Here is an 18,144-nt window from a genome sequence, read left to right on the forward strand (position 1 = left end):
TGCAGTTGGACCACAGATGACTAGCTCTGTCCTCTTCTGCGTTCTTCCTCATGAAAAAAGTTTGAAATAAGTTTTTAACTTTTTAATCTGTATTACACAATCAAGATAATTTGTTTTCTAATTGGTGTACCTCTCAGTTTCCCACTTTGCATCTGTCTGTCTGCCTCTGCGCCTATCTGTCTGCCAGCTGGAGATCTTACTTTCAGACTCTCCCAGACCTAGAAAGATCTGGAATGTGGGAGGGCAAGATAATGGCTGTACAGTGTGCTATGACAACTGGTGTTGAGCAGCCAGTGTTCATATGCTAAGGAAGGCCAGGGACTGAGAAAGAAAACAATCTTACTATAGCTAAGGGATATTCAGCAGGGGTTAGCAACCTTGACTTTAAAGCAGTGTTTCTCTAATAGTTTAGTAGACCTTGTGTGATAACCGGCTGTAGTACTTGTTGAGAATGCAGAGTACTGGGCCCCACCTCCAGATATCTACATTTTAAATAATCACCTCATGTGATTCTTATGCACACTAATGTTTAAGCACATCTGCCTTAAAGGTAAACAACTTTTCTTTTGGTATATGTATTGCAGCATAAAGAAAAGAGCCATTTTTCTCTCAGCAACTTCTGTGTTCCACGTAAAACCATATTAACCATGGCAGTGGGGAGCAAGGGGCAAGCCAGAGTGATGAATGACAGATATTATTTGCACACATTGCTGTATGTACATCTGAAGCATGTCACGATAGCTACTGTTAATTGTGGTACTTTGACGTATTTTATAAAGGTTTGTGTATATTTTAGACATGAGGGGCAGAAAGATTTCTGCCAAAAGGTGAAAAATAAGTGAGTTTTGATATTTTAATAACCTCTCCCAGTTGTTTTTACTGTAAAGTAATTTAAAAAACTGTATAGAAAACTAGGCTATTCAGGGTTCTGGTAGTTATAGGTTTACTGTAACAATGTATTTACACTAATTTGTGTTTCCTATGTGTATATCTAGTCTGCCTGATTAGATTATAATGGTCTTGTGGCCAGGGAACATGTGTTCTTTTGTATATTTGTAACATCTAGCAAAGTCATAAGTTCTTGATACTTATTGATGACTGAAATAACTCATTCAGCATGTATCTCCTTTCTAGGGGTTTTGGGCTAGGAAGAGTAAGTTGATTGATTTCATTTGTGAAGTTATAGGAGATTATCTTACACTGTCAGTAATGGTTAATATACTAAGAAGTTTTCAGTTGAGATAAATGCATTTTAGTTGACAGATGTGAAAGTGTGGTCCTAATTAATAAATGTACTTTTTCCCTGTTTAGAGTATCCATTCAAGCTTGATCTTGCCTCTTCACCCTTTTTGGAAAACATGTTATGTTGTTCTGTGCTTTACAAATCTGAATATGAAAAATTGATATTTCTAGAAACCCCTAAACATAAATATTTTTGTTTAATTTCTGAACAATATCGTAGAAATTTAAACAAATGGTTAGACCCTGTAGTGGGAGACTCATAAAAATGCTCAAGTGTCTCTGACTTAAATCAAGCTGAATAAGGAATTAATGAATAAATATATGCTAGCTAAAGGGAAAATGTATTTTACTCAGTGTTATGTAGCTTCAGAATTCCATGAGAAGTAACTGATTATTTAAAACATATATTTGATTTTGAAGACATGAAGTGGTTCTGATTATTAGTTGAAGTAAACAGACATAGAAAGGAAGTCAGGAAACCCAGATTTAGATTACCTCTAGCTTAAATCTAGATTCAACCTAGAAGATAAATTCTGTTTTTATTCAAAATGGAATTTACTTTAGTTAGTAACAGACCATGAGATAAAGGAAAAGAAACGATTTCCCTTTTATTGGATAGCCATTGCATCCAAATAATAAAGCTAAACCTAATGCCAAAACAAGCTGTGATTATTTTACAACACATAAACACTTGATGTGGCATGTGCTAATGATGTTGTACATCGTAGGATTTTAATTGAATTTCTGTTTGCAGGCATAGCAATTTTATATTACACACTTTTCAGCTAGAGTCTACAATTTAGACCTATGACCATACACTTGGCATCTTTCAGTATAACTGTCTCTGTACTCTTTACTTGTTTGTAGAATTTAAAATCACTAAAGAGAATAATTCTAAATTGGAAAATGAAAAGGATCTGGAAATAGTCATGAAGACAGAGGTATTGGCCAGGTTGCTAAGTCTCTTGGATAGTGCCATAGTGGGCAAATAACGTGACCATAGGACATCTTTAAGAAAACTGTTGGGTTTCATGTTATGGCAATGGGTCACAAGGTTCAAGTTTGAAATTGAGCCTTTTATGAAGTGTAAGATTTTCTCATTCATTATTTGGTCAAAACCTTTTATTTTTAGACAACAATAGTTTCTGTGGACATATGTATAGGAAATTCAGTTTTAATGATTAAGTCTATGAAATGGTAAAAAATTAAAGCAATTGAATATAAACAGCTCTTATAGAAAATTTAAATAGTGTTAAATAGTCTTAATTAGTCATTAGGATTAGCTTTCTGTGAAAGTGCTGCTGGTTAGCAAAATGTTATTTTGACTACTCTATCAGTATTTTTAAACGATATTTATAAATAGGAAGAGGAAGAGATTGGATAACCAGGTAATCTTCTAACCTCATTTTGGGTTATAACATTTATGATGCACGTGTGAATGTTATAATAACTTTTTGGATGTAAATATACATTTTTCAAGGTAGTAGCATTATTTCATTAATTTAAAATTGGGATGTTGAAGAAAATATACTCTTCTAAAGATCTTTCAGAAATTCAGATTTTTATAAAAGTATAGATATTTCTGAAATAATATAGAACATGGCAAATGTTGAATTTGTTTAACTGGCATGTCTTTTGAGATTTGGTAGGTGATGTGCTTATTACTGAAAAATGTTTCAACCATCATAAATAAACATTGTTAGAAATTGTTTTTTTCTTACCAAAATAGTGCAGGATTTACAAATATAAAGCTTTCAGTATTCCTTATGTCGTCTTCATGCCACTTTGGCAGTCTTGCTTCCATATTTGATGCTACCAAAATTAAAACAAATAAGTGATACTATTTGGAAAGCTTCATATGAATGTATTTTCATTCACTAGTGCCATATTCTTAATTGTTCAGTTGCACTGTACATTTTAAGTGGCTTTTTATTTTGATAAGTTTACAGATTCAATCAGAAAAGCTAACAATGGCTTGACTATTTTATTTACTCAAAGTAGTTTGAGGAGATGCTTAGGAAGTTGCTGAGAGATGATTAAACAGGTGAGTGATCACTATTTCAGGTGATAGAGTTTTTCTTATTGGAATGATTTATTTAAGAAAGTATATGTATATTCTGGACGATTTCCTTCAATAATGCTTATTTTTAATAAGATAGTATATTTCTATATATTTTTTCATTTTAAGGAGATTATAGCCTAAAATTATCAAATTAACAGATAAATATCCCTCTTAACTTCTGCTTGTGGTAATAGCAGGTTTAACAAGTGTTTTAAAAATCCTTCAGGATATATTCTGGCTTCAATATATAATTCTGATTTTCACTCTTCTGCTTATAAATTTCCCTTTCAGTTTACTCAACAAATACTTATTGAGTGCTTTCCAATGGGCCAGGAATGGTGCTTGATTAGGAAGATACAAAGATTTAGGGATTCCTTCTTGAGGGACACATAGGAATTTGGGAAAGACAGCTTGGGCAGATGAAGTAAAATGTCTATAGCACAGGGTGTGGTAATAGCATGGCATCTTTTTGGAGAATTGGATATATTACCCCTACTGATGATGATAAATTGTCTCTCTGTATTGCTCTTATCAAACAGTTTAAAAAAGGCAATCTAAATCACATATGTAAATAGTAAATAGTATATATATTTAAAAACCATTGATTTGCCAGGTGCAGTGGCTCAAGGCTGTAATCCCACCAATTTGAGAGGTCGAGGTAGGTGGATCACTTGAGGCCAGGAGTTCAAGACCAGCCTGGCCAACATGATAAAAACCCATCTCTGTTAAAAATACAAAAAATTAGCCGGGCGTGGTGGCACATGCCTGTAATCCCAGCTATTCGGGAGTTTGAGGCAGGAGAATTGCTTGAACCTAGGAGGCGGAAGTTGCAGTGAGCCAAGATCGTGTCACTGCACTCCAGCCTGGGCTACAGAATGAGACTCTGTCTCAAAAATAAATAAATAAATAAAATAAAATAAAATAAAAACCATTGATTTCCACTACCACAACCCCAAGCATACACAAACATCCTGGTTTGGAGTTTAAAGCATTTTTTAAATAAACAGATGGGAATACTTTGAAGCATACACGGGTAGGAAAAATAAAAAGAAAGAAAGAAAAGCCATAAAGAGTATAGATAGTGCCAGAAAACAAAATGAAGAAGGAAGGGCAAGAACTTCTGAATTTCCCATTCAGTGTTACTCCTTTTTTCAGCCTTAGTGAAAGAGTAAAGGTAGTCAGAATCTGTGGATCATTGGGCCCCCAACAACTGGATCTTTGTTCTCTGCTCAGTCTCTGTATTTTTGCCCACTTGCCCCAGTTCTTGTCTTAGCCCCATAACCTCTTTCATCTGACACCCAACTATAAAAAGTATTATGTAAATTTCAGCAATTACTACCATTCTGGCTTTCCTTTCCCCTTACAGCCAGTCATTACCTTCCTCACCCCTATTGTCTTCTCCTTTGGACCCATTACCTAGTGTTCCTGCCTTTTCAACACACCAGCATCTCTTATTGCTGTTTTCTCTCTGCCCAACATGGAAATAAATAAATAAATATTTATTTATTTATCTTAATAAGATAAGGGATATTTATCTTCTTATCCTATGGAAATGTTACAGATAGGAAGAATACTGCCCTTCACATTGCTTACGCCATCATGGTGTGAGGAATTCTCTGTGCATATACATGAGTGTGTGCCTGCATAGCATTGTTTGTATTGTTTGATGATTTTGACTAATTTATATTGTTTGATACCTTTGATGTAAATCCAAGGCATAGTCATAGCTACAAAAGGGGATGTCTTTGTAGATTCTTTGTTGACCTACTAGGTTTCACATAGTTCTGTTAAGGAAATTTCCAATGTAAAACTTTCCAGTGTAGTTGTCTTTGAGAAATATCTGGGATTTTCCATTTTTTATTGTGGCAAGGCTACATATCTGAGTATCTAGTAAGAAATTTTTAATATATCTGATGATTTCCTGAAACAAATAAAGGAGACACACACATGCACGAATATATAGTCGTATATGTGTATAAAAGATACACACAAACACACATGCATGTAACTGTATAAGTGTACATAGCCATGAATGTGAACAATTTTATTTCCTGTAAGAAGGAACCCTTAATGTATCAAGAATTTTGCTCTGCTCTCCAGAATTTTTTGTGTGTTTTAAAGGGTTTAACAGTCCTATTTGGTTGCCATCCAAGTACTTTTACTGATTGGTGGAACATAAACAAAGCACACAGTTTGGCATGATCTGCAGTCTTGTCTGAGCATTGTGAATAACATGGATATTTTAGATTAATCTGAAGAGACATTTCAGAACTGAAAAGATTACACAGTGCCTGTTCATACAAACTCTGACTAGGGCTATTAGTCTTTAGCTGTACCTACCACAGGATTAACCAAAACTTGCACGAAAAAGTAGGTAATTTCTTAGGGGACATCAGGAAAAAAATGGAGCAAGAGATTAGAAACACGATATGTTAGTTCATTTGGTGAGGTGGTACAAATTGTAGCAGTCAGTTAGCAAATTAAGTTTTGCTATAAAATTATTTAGGAACATTTACACTGAGAAAAAATATCAGAGTATTGGCAATATATTTACCTTTTCTCTCATACCGTGACTGCTTAAGTTATACTTACTTTTTTTTCCTGAACATTCTTAAACATCTTCTGGAATTAAGATTTTGGAAATGGTTCTTCATGCACAGCTTTTCTTTTATGGTATTTTTCTCCCACTTCTATTTTTCATTGAACATAGAATTGGAAGAGTTGATATCTCTTTGTAGTCCTGTTTCTTTAGAATACGTTGAGACATTTATAGAATGTGGTTCACTTCAAATAGAAACATGCATCTTGTGGAATGGTCTCATTGGGAAGAACAGTAGGGATTCTACAAGAGTCCTGTACTAGGAGATTGAAATTTGGTTTCTAGTTCCTCTTTTACTGCTAGCTTGTGATACAACATTGGGCAAGTTAGCGTCTCTGGGTTTCAGTGTTTTCATTTATGCAATAAGGGTACTGAGAAAAATGAATTCTTAGAGTCCTAAAATTTCAAAAAATCTTCTCCTTTTACATTCTAAGAGTTGGCTCTTTTTGTAGCTTTGGCCAAGACCCATCATTGTCCTTTGTTTGTTACATCTCTGAGCTATGCATGTCACAGGTATTTTTTAACTGATTAATGTTCATAAAATGTGTTGAAGAGCTTTTATGTATGATGTCTTTCTCTCCTGTTTTATGCAATTGTACATAATAGAAACCAAGTGTTCTGTAATCAAAATAAGTGTTTCCTATGATGTGACTAAGGGTTTTTTGACATTTGCTATTCTAAATATTAAAGTAGTGGGACACTGGGCCTGCATAAAATTATATTTAAAATATGTGTTTAATCATTTTTGTTCATTCCATAGGTGAACATATTTTTAGTTCTAGAATGTAATGGGAATTATAATTACACTCCATAGTTATGACTGGATTCTCCACCAGGGTAGTAACTTCTGATTTGTTTGGATGCTGCCAACTCGTAATTGGGATGATTTTACCTGGCTGAAGTTTATTTCTAAATGATATGTGAGGAATAGTGTTGTTAAGTGAATTAATAGTGTAAAGTATTGTTCATGAACTGTATTTCTGATTAAAGGGATTATTATTATTATTATTTTTTGAGACGGAGTCTCACTCTGTCGTCCAGGCTGGAGTGCAGAGGCACGATCTCGGCTCACTGCAAGCTCCGCCTCCCGGGTTCACACAATTGTCCTGCCTCAGCCTCCCAAGTAGCTGGGACTATAGGCACCTGCCACCACACACGACTAATTTTTTGTACTTTTAGTGGAGATGGGGTTTCACTGTGTTAGCCAGGATAGTCTTGATCTCCTGACCTCGTGATCTGCCCACCTCGGCCTCCCAAAGTGCTGGGATTACAGGTGTGAGCCACCACGCCCGGCCTAAAGGGATTATTTTTAAGGACTTTGGCATAATAGTTGTTTGCTCATGAGAGGTAATTATAAGTGACTTAATAATTTATTAAAGGAAAAGTAAGAACTGAATATGTATACATCTCCACCATCAGATACAATGCTTTTAGGGTTTTAGGTGTTTTAGAGTGCTGAGGATGGGGTGTAGGGAGGCAGCCATACTTTCTTTTCACTCTGAACAAATAATAAAATTATTGGAGTACCACAGAAACAAATATTAAATATTAAGTCTGCAAGGAATCTAGACTGAAAATTGACATAGAAGATTCGTGGTATTAGATAGTTTCTTTGGAGCCTAATGAATATGTTGGTTTTTTTGAATCAGTTGATTGTTTATAGAAGAATAATAACTTATAGAAGAATATTCTTGTAGAAGAAGAATAATCTTTACAATAAAGTGATCTTCACTTGTTTGTGGTGGTTCCCTTTTTGGGAATTTGGAAAACTCGACCTTAACTTGCCTGTTTTCCACTCATCAATGTTTGAGAAGCCTTCATAGACAGATAAACTGCTGGAAACACTTCACTACCATGTTTTTACACAGGTTTTTGGATCTTTATTCTCAGAAGGTGAAGTAGGGCGGCCACGGTGGCTCACGCCTTTAATCCTGGCACCTTGGGAGGCCAAGGCGGGTGGATCACCTGAGGTCAAGAGTTCGAGACCAGCCTGACCAATATGGTGAAACCTTGTCTCTACTGAAAATACAAAAATTAGCCAGGCATGGTGGCAGGTGCATGTAATCCCAGCTACTCAAGAGGCTGAGGCAGGAGAATTGCTGCAACCTGAAAGGCAGAGGTTGCAGTGAGCCTGGATTGTGCCACTGCACTCCAGCCTGGGTGACAGAGGGAGACTCCATCTCAAAAAAGCAAGCAAACAAAAAGATTCATAAGCTGGAAAATGATTGAATTTCTTTTCTAAAACATCACCTCCTTACTACATAATATATAGCTGCTTTATGTTTTATATTTTTAAATGTTTGCAAATGCTTCGGGTTTTGAAAATTTGTTTGAAACTCACTGTGGAATAAGACATTTCAAACTTGATGTGTTCATACGTGTGTGTGGCTGTGTGTGTGCGTGCGTGTGTGTGTGTATGTATTTCTCCTTCTTTGGATTTCAAACAAGTTGCCCGTGCTGATCATACCTGAGGGCTTTCTGCTATATAACCATTAAGGATTATTGCAGAAAGCCTTCTAATGTAAAATATTGACTATAATTTATGCATATTAGTGGCAGGTTAAAAAAACTTTTAAATATGTTTTGGCCACTAACGCATTGATAAATATTCCTTTTTCTGATTCCTTTGACAATTTCTATGAGTCCATTTTGTGTGCGAGTACTAAAAGGAGTTGGACATATAATTTAACCCTTTAAATTGCTTGACTGGGTTTTTGAGGGCTGTTTCTTTTGTATGATAGGTTGAATAAAAATTGTATGTAAGGTAATGATGGTTGACATAATTTTAATATTTACAAAGTTCATATATTACTTGTCAGTCTTTCAAAGTAAGCTTTCTCTTTCCATATATGTATGTATGTGTGTGTATATGTACATACTGCATGTACATATATGTTTTGTGCTTCACAGGAAAATAGTAGTTTGTCTTTTTGCCTTGATATTGGTCTGTATCTTAAAAGGAAGGTGTTTGTGATTACATTAGCTGACTTCATGCTGTATTTCTCATATATTAAATTTGGTATTTTGGAATTTTTGAAAATAGTTCCTTACTATAGAAACATTCATGTGTGTTTCTAAAATGCAGATGAAAAAGCCTCTTTGGGGACTAAATCTCAATCTTTAAAAACTAGGAATAATTTGGAAAGAGTATCTGAAAGCCAACTATTTAAGTTGGAAGCATGAGTTTATTGTTTGGATACAGGCTTGAAAGTAAATATGAGCTCTTTGTCCCTGCAGTGATTTTTTAAAATAGGTAGTGGCTTTCATGTCAATCATGGTCTGCCTTTACTAAGCTTGCATTGATGGAAATGGATAATTCTGTTCTTAGGTAGAAGCAGAAGGGTACTATGATCGTGAATTGCCTATATCAGAAGTAAAATTCTTCAGCCTATAAATAAAGAGTTCAGCATAATACTCATTTAACCTGTATTCACTTTTTAGAATTGTGTAGAAAATTTGTGAGTTTGTTTTGGTGCTTTAAACAGAAGCTTAAAAGTCACTTTCAGGGCATTTACAATGCTGTTTTCTGGCAGTATTTTAAAACAATATAGATGAACCCTTTATTTGCCATTGCTTTCATGAAATACCTTAAGCTGCCTTTGACAGCAGCTTCAATTTTTGAACCTCCTTGACGATCGCTAATCCCTATAGGTTACCGGACCCGCTGTTGAGCTTTAGTGGTCCCTGCTGGACACCTGCTTGGCCAGTGGCTTTGGTCTTTCCTCTAGGCAATTTGTGAGCTGTTTGCGGGGGAGGGAGGGGAGGAGTAAGGGGGGTGAACAAGAGGGGAAAGGAGAGAGAAGGGGAGGGCAGTATTGAATTAGATTGTTGATAGCGTCCCTCTGAGTACTGCTATTAAGATCATGCTACTCTGTACTTCTCTGCTGCAGAAGACAGAGTGATATTTGTGTTACTATAGCGTGTTGTAAATGTATGAGATTTTGCTCATCTCAGCTTGGAAATAAGAATAGGGAAAGGAGAGCAACTTGAATCAGAAGCTACTAGAAGAGCTTGCAGAGTTCTGCAGCAGTTTATATTCTTCTTACATTTTGCCTTCTCCTAGCTGGAAAACAGAGGGACTGGAATTTTTGAAACGGGCTTTTCCCATAATGGCATTCTTGTATTGTGTGGCCAGAGCTTGCACAGGAGGAAAGCAGGCTGCTGAATTTAGTCACTGATCTCTGTTAGCGGTGGCCTAAGGCTATGCTGAGGTTTATATCTCATTTGTATTGTTGCAGCTCAAAAGAAGATTGTTCAGAGGATGACAAGTGTATTCTGAGTAGGTATGTTGTTTCATTTTCATATGAAACCCATCTATGTTTTTTCTTGCTACTATTGGTCAGAAATCAGGTTAATAGGTGCAGAATATAGTACAGTGCTGCAATATCCCTGTTAAGGTAGAACAATGGTATTGCAAGCTTAAAAAAAAAAAAGCCTGGTTGCTTTTATTAAATAAAGCTGCATTGTATGGTATGCATAGTGCAGTCTTAAAAAAAAATATACTGCAGTCAGCGCTTTTCTGGCACTATTGTTGAGTTGAAATGATAGAATCATCATATTGCTTTAGGGGACAGAAGAATTTAAGGAGGTACCTTACAGCCCTATTTTACAGATTGGAAGCATCGGTTTAAGGGCACTGGCAGAATCCTTTGCTTGTTCTCCGCGGCAGCCACTGCTGTGTCAGTACAGTGTGGAATGGAAGTCCTAGTTGGTAGTCTGTTATGGAAACGCTCTTTACTGTTATTGTAGTACCGTGGTGACAACATGCCATTGAAATGGAAAACGAGCTCTCCTGCTATCTGGAAATTCCCAGTTCCTGTGCTTAAAACATCCAGGTCAACTCCACTTTCTCCAGCATACATGTAAGTGAGAGAAAATAGGATATTAAAGTGGTATTTCATTCATGAATCTACCTTGTGGCAAAACGGGGGCGGGGGAGCCCCCAAACAGCAAAATCCAAAAACCTACAGGATTAAAAACCTCAAGCTTGCTTACATTTAAAGATGTTGGCATGCCCACACTTCATCATTGTTTTGTTTTTCTAAAGTTTATGTTTATTTAAAGTGTTTAATGGTAATCTAATTACCAGTGTGAAAGTACAAAGGCATAACTAAGGAATTGCAAAAGAATTAACTTTAATATTTAACATATGTTGGATTTGTTTGAATTTTTGAATATCTAAAACACTTAGGATGACTTATTCTGTGTAATGGCATTAAAAAACTGATGGTGGTGTGTTAAATATGGTAATGCCTCTATACTATTTTTTCATGAATTAAAAGCAGAGTTAACATGGATCAGAAAATGAGTCTTTTAATTGATACTTTTATACTTTAGTTGTGTATGAATATTAATATGTTTAATATTACATATTTCTCAGCTTTATCATTCAAGTTCTCAAGTGTAAGTTTGAATATGTGCATATTATATCTCTATGAGCAGTTATTTATATTATGGGGGTTGAAAAAGTATTCTACAAATGTCTGTTTTAAAAATGTATTTTAAGTAAATATGTACTGAAGTGCACTGGGAAGTCTTTCTAGAAATTTTCAAAATTTTTGAAAATCTTTTTAAATGTGCAGTGTTGCTTTAAAGGCAAAATCCAGGAGATATAATAAAATGTTCTTTTTGTTCATGATCCTTTTTGGTGGAGTAAAACCGAATCTTTTTTAAAAGAAAATATTAGTATGAGAAAAGCTTTTGAAAAGAATGTTTTAAATTTGAGTGTTCCTTTAAAAATATTTATCAGTAGGAAAGATGTGGAAAACTTCTCCTGCCTTAGTTTAATTGTGTATTTAGAGCTGTGGTGAGTTGCCATTTTTTAACTTAGTTTTTGTTTTACGTGAGGTAGAGATGCACAATTACATCTATCTCATTCTTTGAAAGGCTTTCAGATGCTGAGAAAGTGTGGTTATGCTCTCAGTCCAAAAGAAGCAACTCCCTGGAAAGTGCTGAAAAATGAGGCCATTTCAGAATTAAATCCTGTCATCATTTTATTTGCAGATTTTTTAATGCTCCTTTCTGTTTATGTTCCAGGATATTTTTATCTCTTTGGGTGTTACACTTGTTTTCTATGAAGTAAAAAAAATAGGCTAGTTTGTAAAAATAAACCAGCTATATTTGTTTTTCAAAAACTGTGTTTGTCAAAAGCACAAATTAATGGAAGTGACAAGTTAATGGAGGTGAGAAGTTAATGGAGCTCTTTCAAATAATCTGAGAAAATAGGATGCTTCCTGACTTTATGCATCTTAACTGGCAAGAAATGACTAAAGATTTACCCAAAGCAACTTTATTATAAAAACAAAACAAAACATCACTAAAATCAGGTTAAAATTAATAATGGTTATTAATGTTTCTAATATTCCTGCTATATTTGATTGTCCAAAAGATCCAAATTGCAGCCCTTATTGTAGCTGATTTGTCGACTTTTAGAGATGGTGAAATAAATGCCCATATTTTATTAATTCATACTAGCCACAAGCTCAGATACAACTCAACACAACATTTTAAATTAATCACTTTCTTCCTTTTAAGTACTTACCTCTTTGACCTGATGATATGAGTGAATCAATTTAGAAGATAGAACCTACAAAATATAATAGATCTTGCATGTTGACCATTGGTTGTTGGTAGTGCACATAGGTAGAATGGAAAAATATATTTGAAGAGCTTATGGTAGGCTGGAGTATTTTGACATTGTTACAGACTATTTTGACATTTTAACACCACATTATTGAATTGGTCTTAACTTTTCTTTATATGTATATTAATACTTAATAGTAAGTAAATATGCACAGATAGAAATTTATGTGAAATGTAGCAAGACTAGCTTGGGGAGGTTAAATCAGGTTTTTAAATATGTTGTTTAATTTTTGACCGTTTTAGATCACAGTTCATTACCTCACTTGGCCAAAAATAAAAGCATCATGTTTAGCATGTTTTTCTCATCAGTACTTCTCTATATTCCTCAACACATTTACACACAAAATGATACTTAAGTATAGCATAATTTCACTTCAAAAATGATAAAGACTAAATTAGATTACTGTGTCAAGTAACATTATATTTGTTCTCACAATTTGGCTGGCAGACATAGGTTTAAATGGTTACTTGTGTCTTTTGGGTCTAAACTCTTTGCATTGAAATGGAATTGTTCAATTCTGACTCCTCAATAAATTGTGATATATAGGAAATTTACCTGTAAAATCATGTGTAAGTATTTAAAGTATTATTTTGAATATAGAATTCTTCATAGGTGATATAAAATCTTTTTGTATGTATGCTTGCATAGCATCAGTATTGGTTTGTAATGTTTTATCATTACTTACCATGCTTTGTCAAATATATATTACGTGATTTTCATTGAAGACTTGCATACTTTGTCAAAGACTGAAATTTCAATATGAAATATTTTAGGTAGTAGTAAAAATGTGTTATAGTGATTGAGCATGTGTGGGAAAAATCTAAAGGCTCTTTATGGTCTCTTTCTAAACCCAGTGTATGTGCTTCTTCGCTGTAACTCTTTCATTGATGCTACAGATAGGGCAGTACTGCTGTGCTAGTGAAGGCTACAATAGAGAACATTTTACTTACTACAAACATTGAACAGCAAGACTATTTTACTTTTTTCCTTGTGGGTTTAAAGTCCATGTTTGTTTTCTTTCTGTTTGTTTAGAACTTGCATGACAGTTGAAATGTCCCAACATTTTTAAGATTTCTCTATGACGAAGACTGTAGTATTTGTGGCAATATTAGGAGAAATAACATCTTATATAGTATAAAGCACTTAAAAATTTGCTGTAATGTCATACTAGAAAAGTGGGATATCTTAAATACAAAAGATTCAGGAAAATAATGCTTCAGTCTCTAGATTGATTGATGATCAAATAGTCTTTATTGGGTACATATATTCTTTCAGCTTTAGGTTTGAGCACTTGCAGGGTGGTGTGCCATCTATGTGGATTTCTGAAGGGATTGTCTTGATAGAAATAGAGTACTTGGTGACATGGGTTTGCTTCGCACTCTGCTCAACAGTAGGTTGAAGTTCAACCTTAGCCTGAGGGAGGATCTCCTGGCCAGTGTAAACTGCATTAGTAAAGACTCTGCCCCTGTCAGGTGCAAACCATATAAATTACTCTGTCATTTTGCCTAAATTAATAAAGCTGAAAGGGCAATCACATCTAAGTGTTTTTATGGTGTTTAGGTATTCATTGTTTTAAAACAGCAAATGGTTCCTTCAGGCTAATATTATAGGGTTAATGCCTTGTTAGATGCTAAGGACACACTGAAATAGAACAAAATTAGCACTAGTGATCCTTTTATCTTTTCTTTTCCAGCAGCGAGTTTTGACAATAATAGTGTGGCAAGCAGGAAGGCAATTAGGTAAGAATTAACCAGTGAAATATAACAATGAATTCTAGCAAGACAGACCCTGTGAGTTGTTTTCCTTAGAATGTTACCTTTCTCAGTCTAAAAGACAATGAATGTTAGTGAACTAGACTTGTTCTCCTTTAGACTCTGCACTTACATTCAGTTAGCTTCCTATTTATAATTATTTTGTTTGATATGTAAAAAATATTTTTATGGTAAATGCCAATAACACAACGTTTTATAGTAATTGCTACTATAATTTCTTCAATAAAATTCAGTGCCTGGCATTTCCTGAGAAAAGATTGTGAATATTGTATAAATGCTCCTTGTTTGTAGGTGATTCACGGCACAGACATAATAAAAATATGAATTTTCTAAATTTGACATGTTTCTATCCCGTAAGATTGTCTTTTTTTTCTAATTTAGTAAATAAAACAAAACTTTGTCGTTACAGAAATCTTTCTTGTCTAGCAAAATACTTATTAAATTGATAATCATTCATGGTTAGATAAATATTTCTTATCTAGCAAAATACTTATTAAATTGATAATCTCAAAATAGAAAAGAATGTTTAGTTGCTTTCAAAACATAAACTCTTGCTTGTGTCTACTTAATTTGTTTTTATTACATATGCACAATTTAACGAAATTACGTGGAAAAATAACACAGCTAACACCTAAGATAAATTTTGTGTTAGTCTGCAACTTTTGTGGCATGTTCTTTGGGAATTTGCATTGTCTGAGCTTGCAGAAGGACTAGGTTGTCATTTATTAATGGAAAATCATAGAGATGGAAGTGACCTTAGAAGTCATTTAGAAAGTCCGAACCCCTTTTAACACAGGAACTCATTCCATGACACCTCTTGAAGATGGCATTCCGTGTCCTTCTTGAATGCTGTCAGTGACAAAGGGCTCACTACCTCACCAAGGCTGCACCCTTCATTCATGGACAGCTTTTCCTTGCATTGAACAAAATCAGTTCCTTGTATCTTTTATCTCCCATTCCCAGTGTAGCCTTATAGAGCTATATAGAAAAAAAATCTATTACATGCACACTTAGGTGTCTTCTCATGTGACAAGGTTTTCAGACCCTTCACTCTCCTGGTTGTCCTCACTTGGATGGTTTTTTCATGTTAATCTTTATGTAAGATACTACATTTGAATGTGCCGCTCCACATGGGGTCCAAATAGAAGACAGTTCTCTTCCTTTAAGCAGAAGCTCTGCTTGTCTTAAAGGGCCTGAGATTATATATTTTTTTAATTACAGGATTCACACTGGCCCCTAGTGAATTTACAGTTTGCAAATTGCCTTTTTGAAGGCTTTATGATCAGATTGCTTGCTCCTCACTGTCTGTGTTTATTCTTTTAGCTTCTTCAGATCTTTTAGTTTGAGGAAGCCTGGCATGTGCAAGTGAAGTTAACATTTTGTTTTAAAGCCTATTGTGTATGTTTTTTAAAAGACCTCTTGAAATCATTTAATGTAACAGAAAAATATTGCACACAAGACACTTGCAAGACAGAGAGCTAGTGTTCCTGTCACTTTCAAATATTTCAAAGACATTCACTGGTCAATAATTTATCTAGATTCATTTTTTTATACTTAGTGTATCTTCCAAGTAATCGCTCCCCCCACTGCAAAGAAACCACTTTCTACGGAGGGAAGAGAGGCAGAATTTCAAATCTCCATACCATCATGGGAAATACGGAGTTACTGAGAATTTCACATATTCTGCTTGAAACCTAGAATATTTAATAGAGACTTAAATGCGGCCAAACTTGGGGAGAGGGAGAGATGAGAAAGAAGTATGGGATAGGCAAGTATTTGTACTAATGACTTGCAGTTAAAGAGTTATGAATTACAAACAACATACATATAACATTTTAGATTGACATGGCTGCCATGGTGTGTTGCTTTATATCCTCAAGACTTTGAGATAGAGGTGGTATAAACATGAGATTCTTGGGGAATCAGTACATGAATAAGTTACTAAGTAATTCATTTTAGAAAGTGCTCAGTTCTTTTTCAATCACCCTGTATGTTAAGTTTATAACATTCAGCAGTTACTCAACTGTCTATTATGTGCCAGGCATAACTCTGCTGATGATTAGGGGCGCATAGTCCTTACGATCATTCAAAGTGATTATTTTTTATCTTCCATACTATCTTCATTCATAAACAATTAAATAGCTGAATTTATTCTACTGCCATGAAAATTTGGGACCAAGACAAACAGGTTAAATAAATTCTTGCTTACTGTATTTTCAATATTGATAATGGATTTAAGGTCAATGAAAACACTACAGAAGAAAAATTTATCTGGACTAAATGAGGAGACTTGGATTGGAGGTAGGTAACACATTTTAAAGTGCATATTGCACAGGATGGAAAATGAAGCAATTTATGTTTAAATTTGATGGTATCTTTTTAAACAACAAGAATGGAATACTATTCTTTACATTGGACAGGGAATAATGTACTGTTTAGGAAATAATGCACTTATGTGCTTTATAGCACACAAGGGTACATATATTACCTTCCAAGCAGTAATAATTTGATCTCAAACTCTAAGATGGAATCTTAGTTTAAAATAAAATTATATTGTGTTTCCAATTATACTAAAGTATTTTTCCCAGCATAACTTACTACGATAAGGGTATCTGTTGTTTTTAACCCATTTCCCCCCCACATTTATGTCATGCTAAGGCAAGAACATGCCCAATTTATTGGAGAGCAGTTCTTATAATACAGTTCAATGGAGTAATGAAGTAACTTACCTTCAATAACAAAAAAAAAAAATAAAAATAAAAACAAGTTTCAGAACTCTATATTAAATTTTAATCTAGCATGTATAACAGATATTCTAAATTTCACGAGACATATTCCAAAGTTTTAAAATGTCCTAGTTTAGCATAGTTAAATATAATGCAATTTATTTTCTTCTATTATAGAAGTGCTAAGCACTTAATTTGGTTCCTCCCAAAAAGCCCTATAAGTGTACATCTTCTCACTATTTTACAAATAAGGACACAAGTTCAGAGAGGTTAATTAACTTGCTTAATGTTACACATCAAATCACAAGTTGAGCCAAAATTCAAATTTAGGGCCACGTGATTTCAAAGCTCGTAATTTCTCCAGTGCCTTTTCATTTTTATGGACTTTTGCTAGTTTCATTTCATCTATTAATTATATAATACCTTACTAGGATTAGAAGAAAAGGGAAGTATGGTAGATGGGAAAAGCTTTTTGAATTGGGTGGTGGTATAGGAAGAGGTTAGAAAGCTTTACTTGAATACTGTCAAGTGGTGAAGTTGAAGGAAAATATTGAAGCAATTATCTTTACTTGCTCATATGATATCGGGATTAACTTCATGTCTCTTGATGTTTCCATAGTTGCTTGAAGCATTATTCCACCTTCACTGATTACACACATTTCCCACTCATGGTGATTAGCTACCATAGACAGTGCTATAGCTGGTGTACTCTTTTTAGCACGTTCCAAGTGTTCTACCCCAGTCAATATGTTTAGTACTTTCCTGTGGACATTATCCTCCCACTACTTAATTGCATGTAAGTACTCAATGGGGAAAAAAAAACACCCTCAAACCTCTATGTATTACTTTTCTATTACTGCCATATCAAATTACTGCAAACGAATGGCCTAAAATGTCACACATTTATTGTCCTACAGTTTTCTTTTTTATGAGGTGGGGATCTCACTGTGTTGTCCAGGCTGGAGTACAGTGGCATGATCATGGCTCCCTGCAGCCTCGACCACCCGGGCTCAAGCAATCCTCCTGCCTCAGCCTCCTCAGTAACTGGGACTACAGGCACGCACCACCACACCCAGCTTATTATTATTATTTTTATGTGT

The 18,144-nt window shown here is 34.6% G+C and overlaps 1 protein-coding gene across 6 annotated transcripts in view; it reads left to right on the forward strand.

Moving 5' to 3' along the window:
• The window catches only part of KLHL13 (kelch like family member 13), a 198,818-nt gene that overhangs the window by 116,670 nt on the left and 64,004 nt on the right, over nt 1–18,144 (forward strand). Inside the window, exons 1-2 of one of the 6 annotated variants that reach the window (XM_009198172.3) lie at nt 9,704–10,186; nt 10,653–10,765. The exons of the other annotated variants lie outside the window; for them this stretch is intronic. Of the exons in view, the coding sequence (XP_009196436.1) occupies nt 10,668–10,765 (98 nt within the window). The 5' untranslated portion in view covers nt 9,704–10,186; nt 10,653–10,667. Of the gene's footprint in view, nt 1–9,703; nt 10,187–10,652; nt 10,766–18,144 lie in introns of those variants that run through there. 6 annotated transcript variants of the gene reach the window in all.

This window comes from Papio anubis, chromosome X, assembly GCF_008728515.1.
Source record: "Papio anubis isolate 15944 chromosome X, Panubis1.0, whole genome shotgun sequence".
NCBI lineage: Eukaryota > Metazoa > Chordata > Mammalia > Primates > Cercopithecidae > Papio > Papio anubis.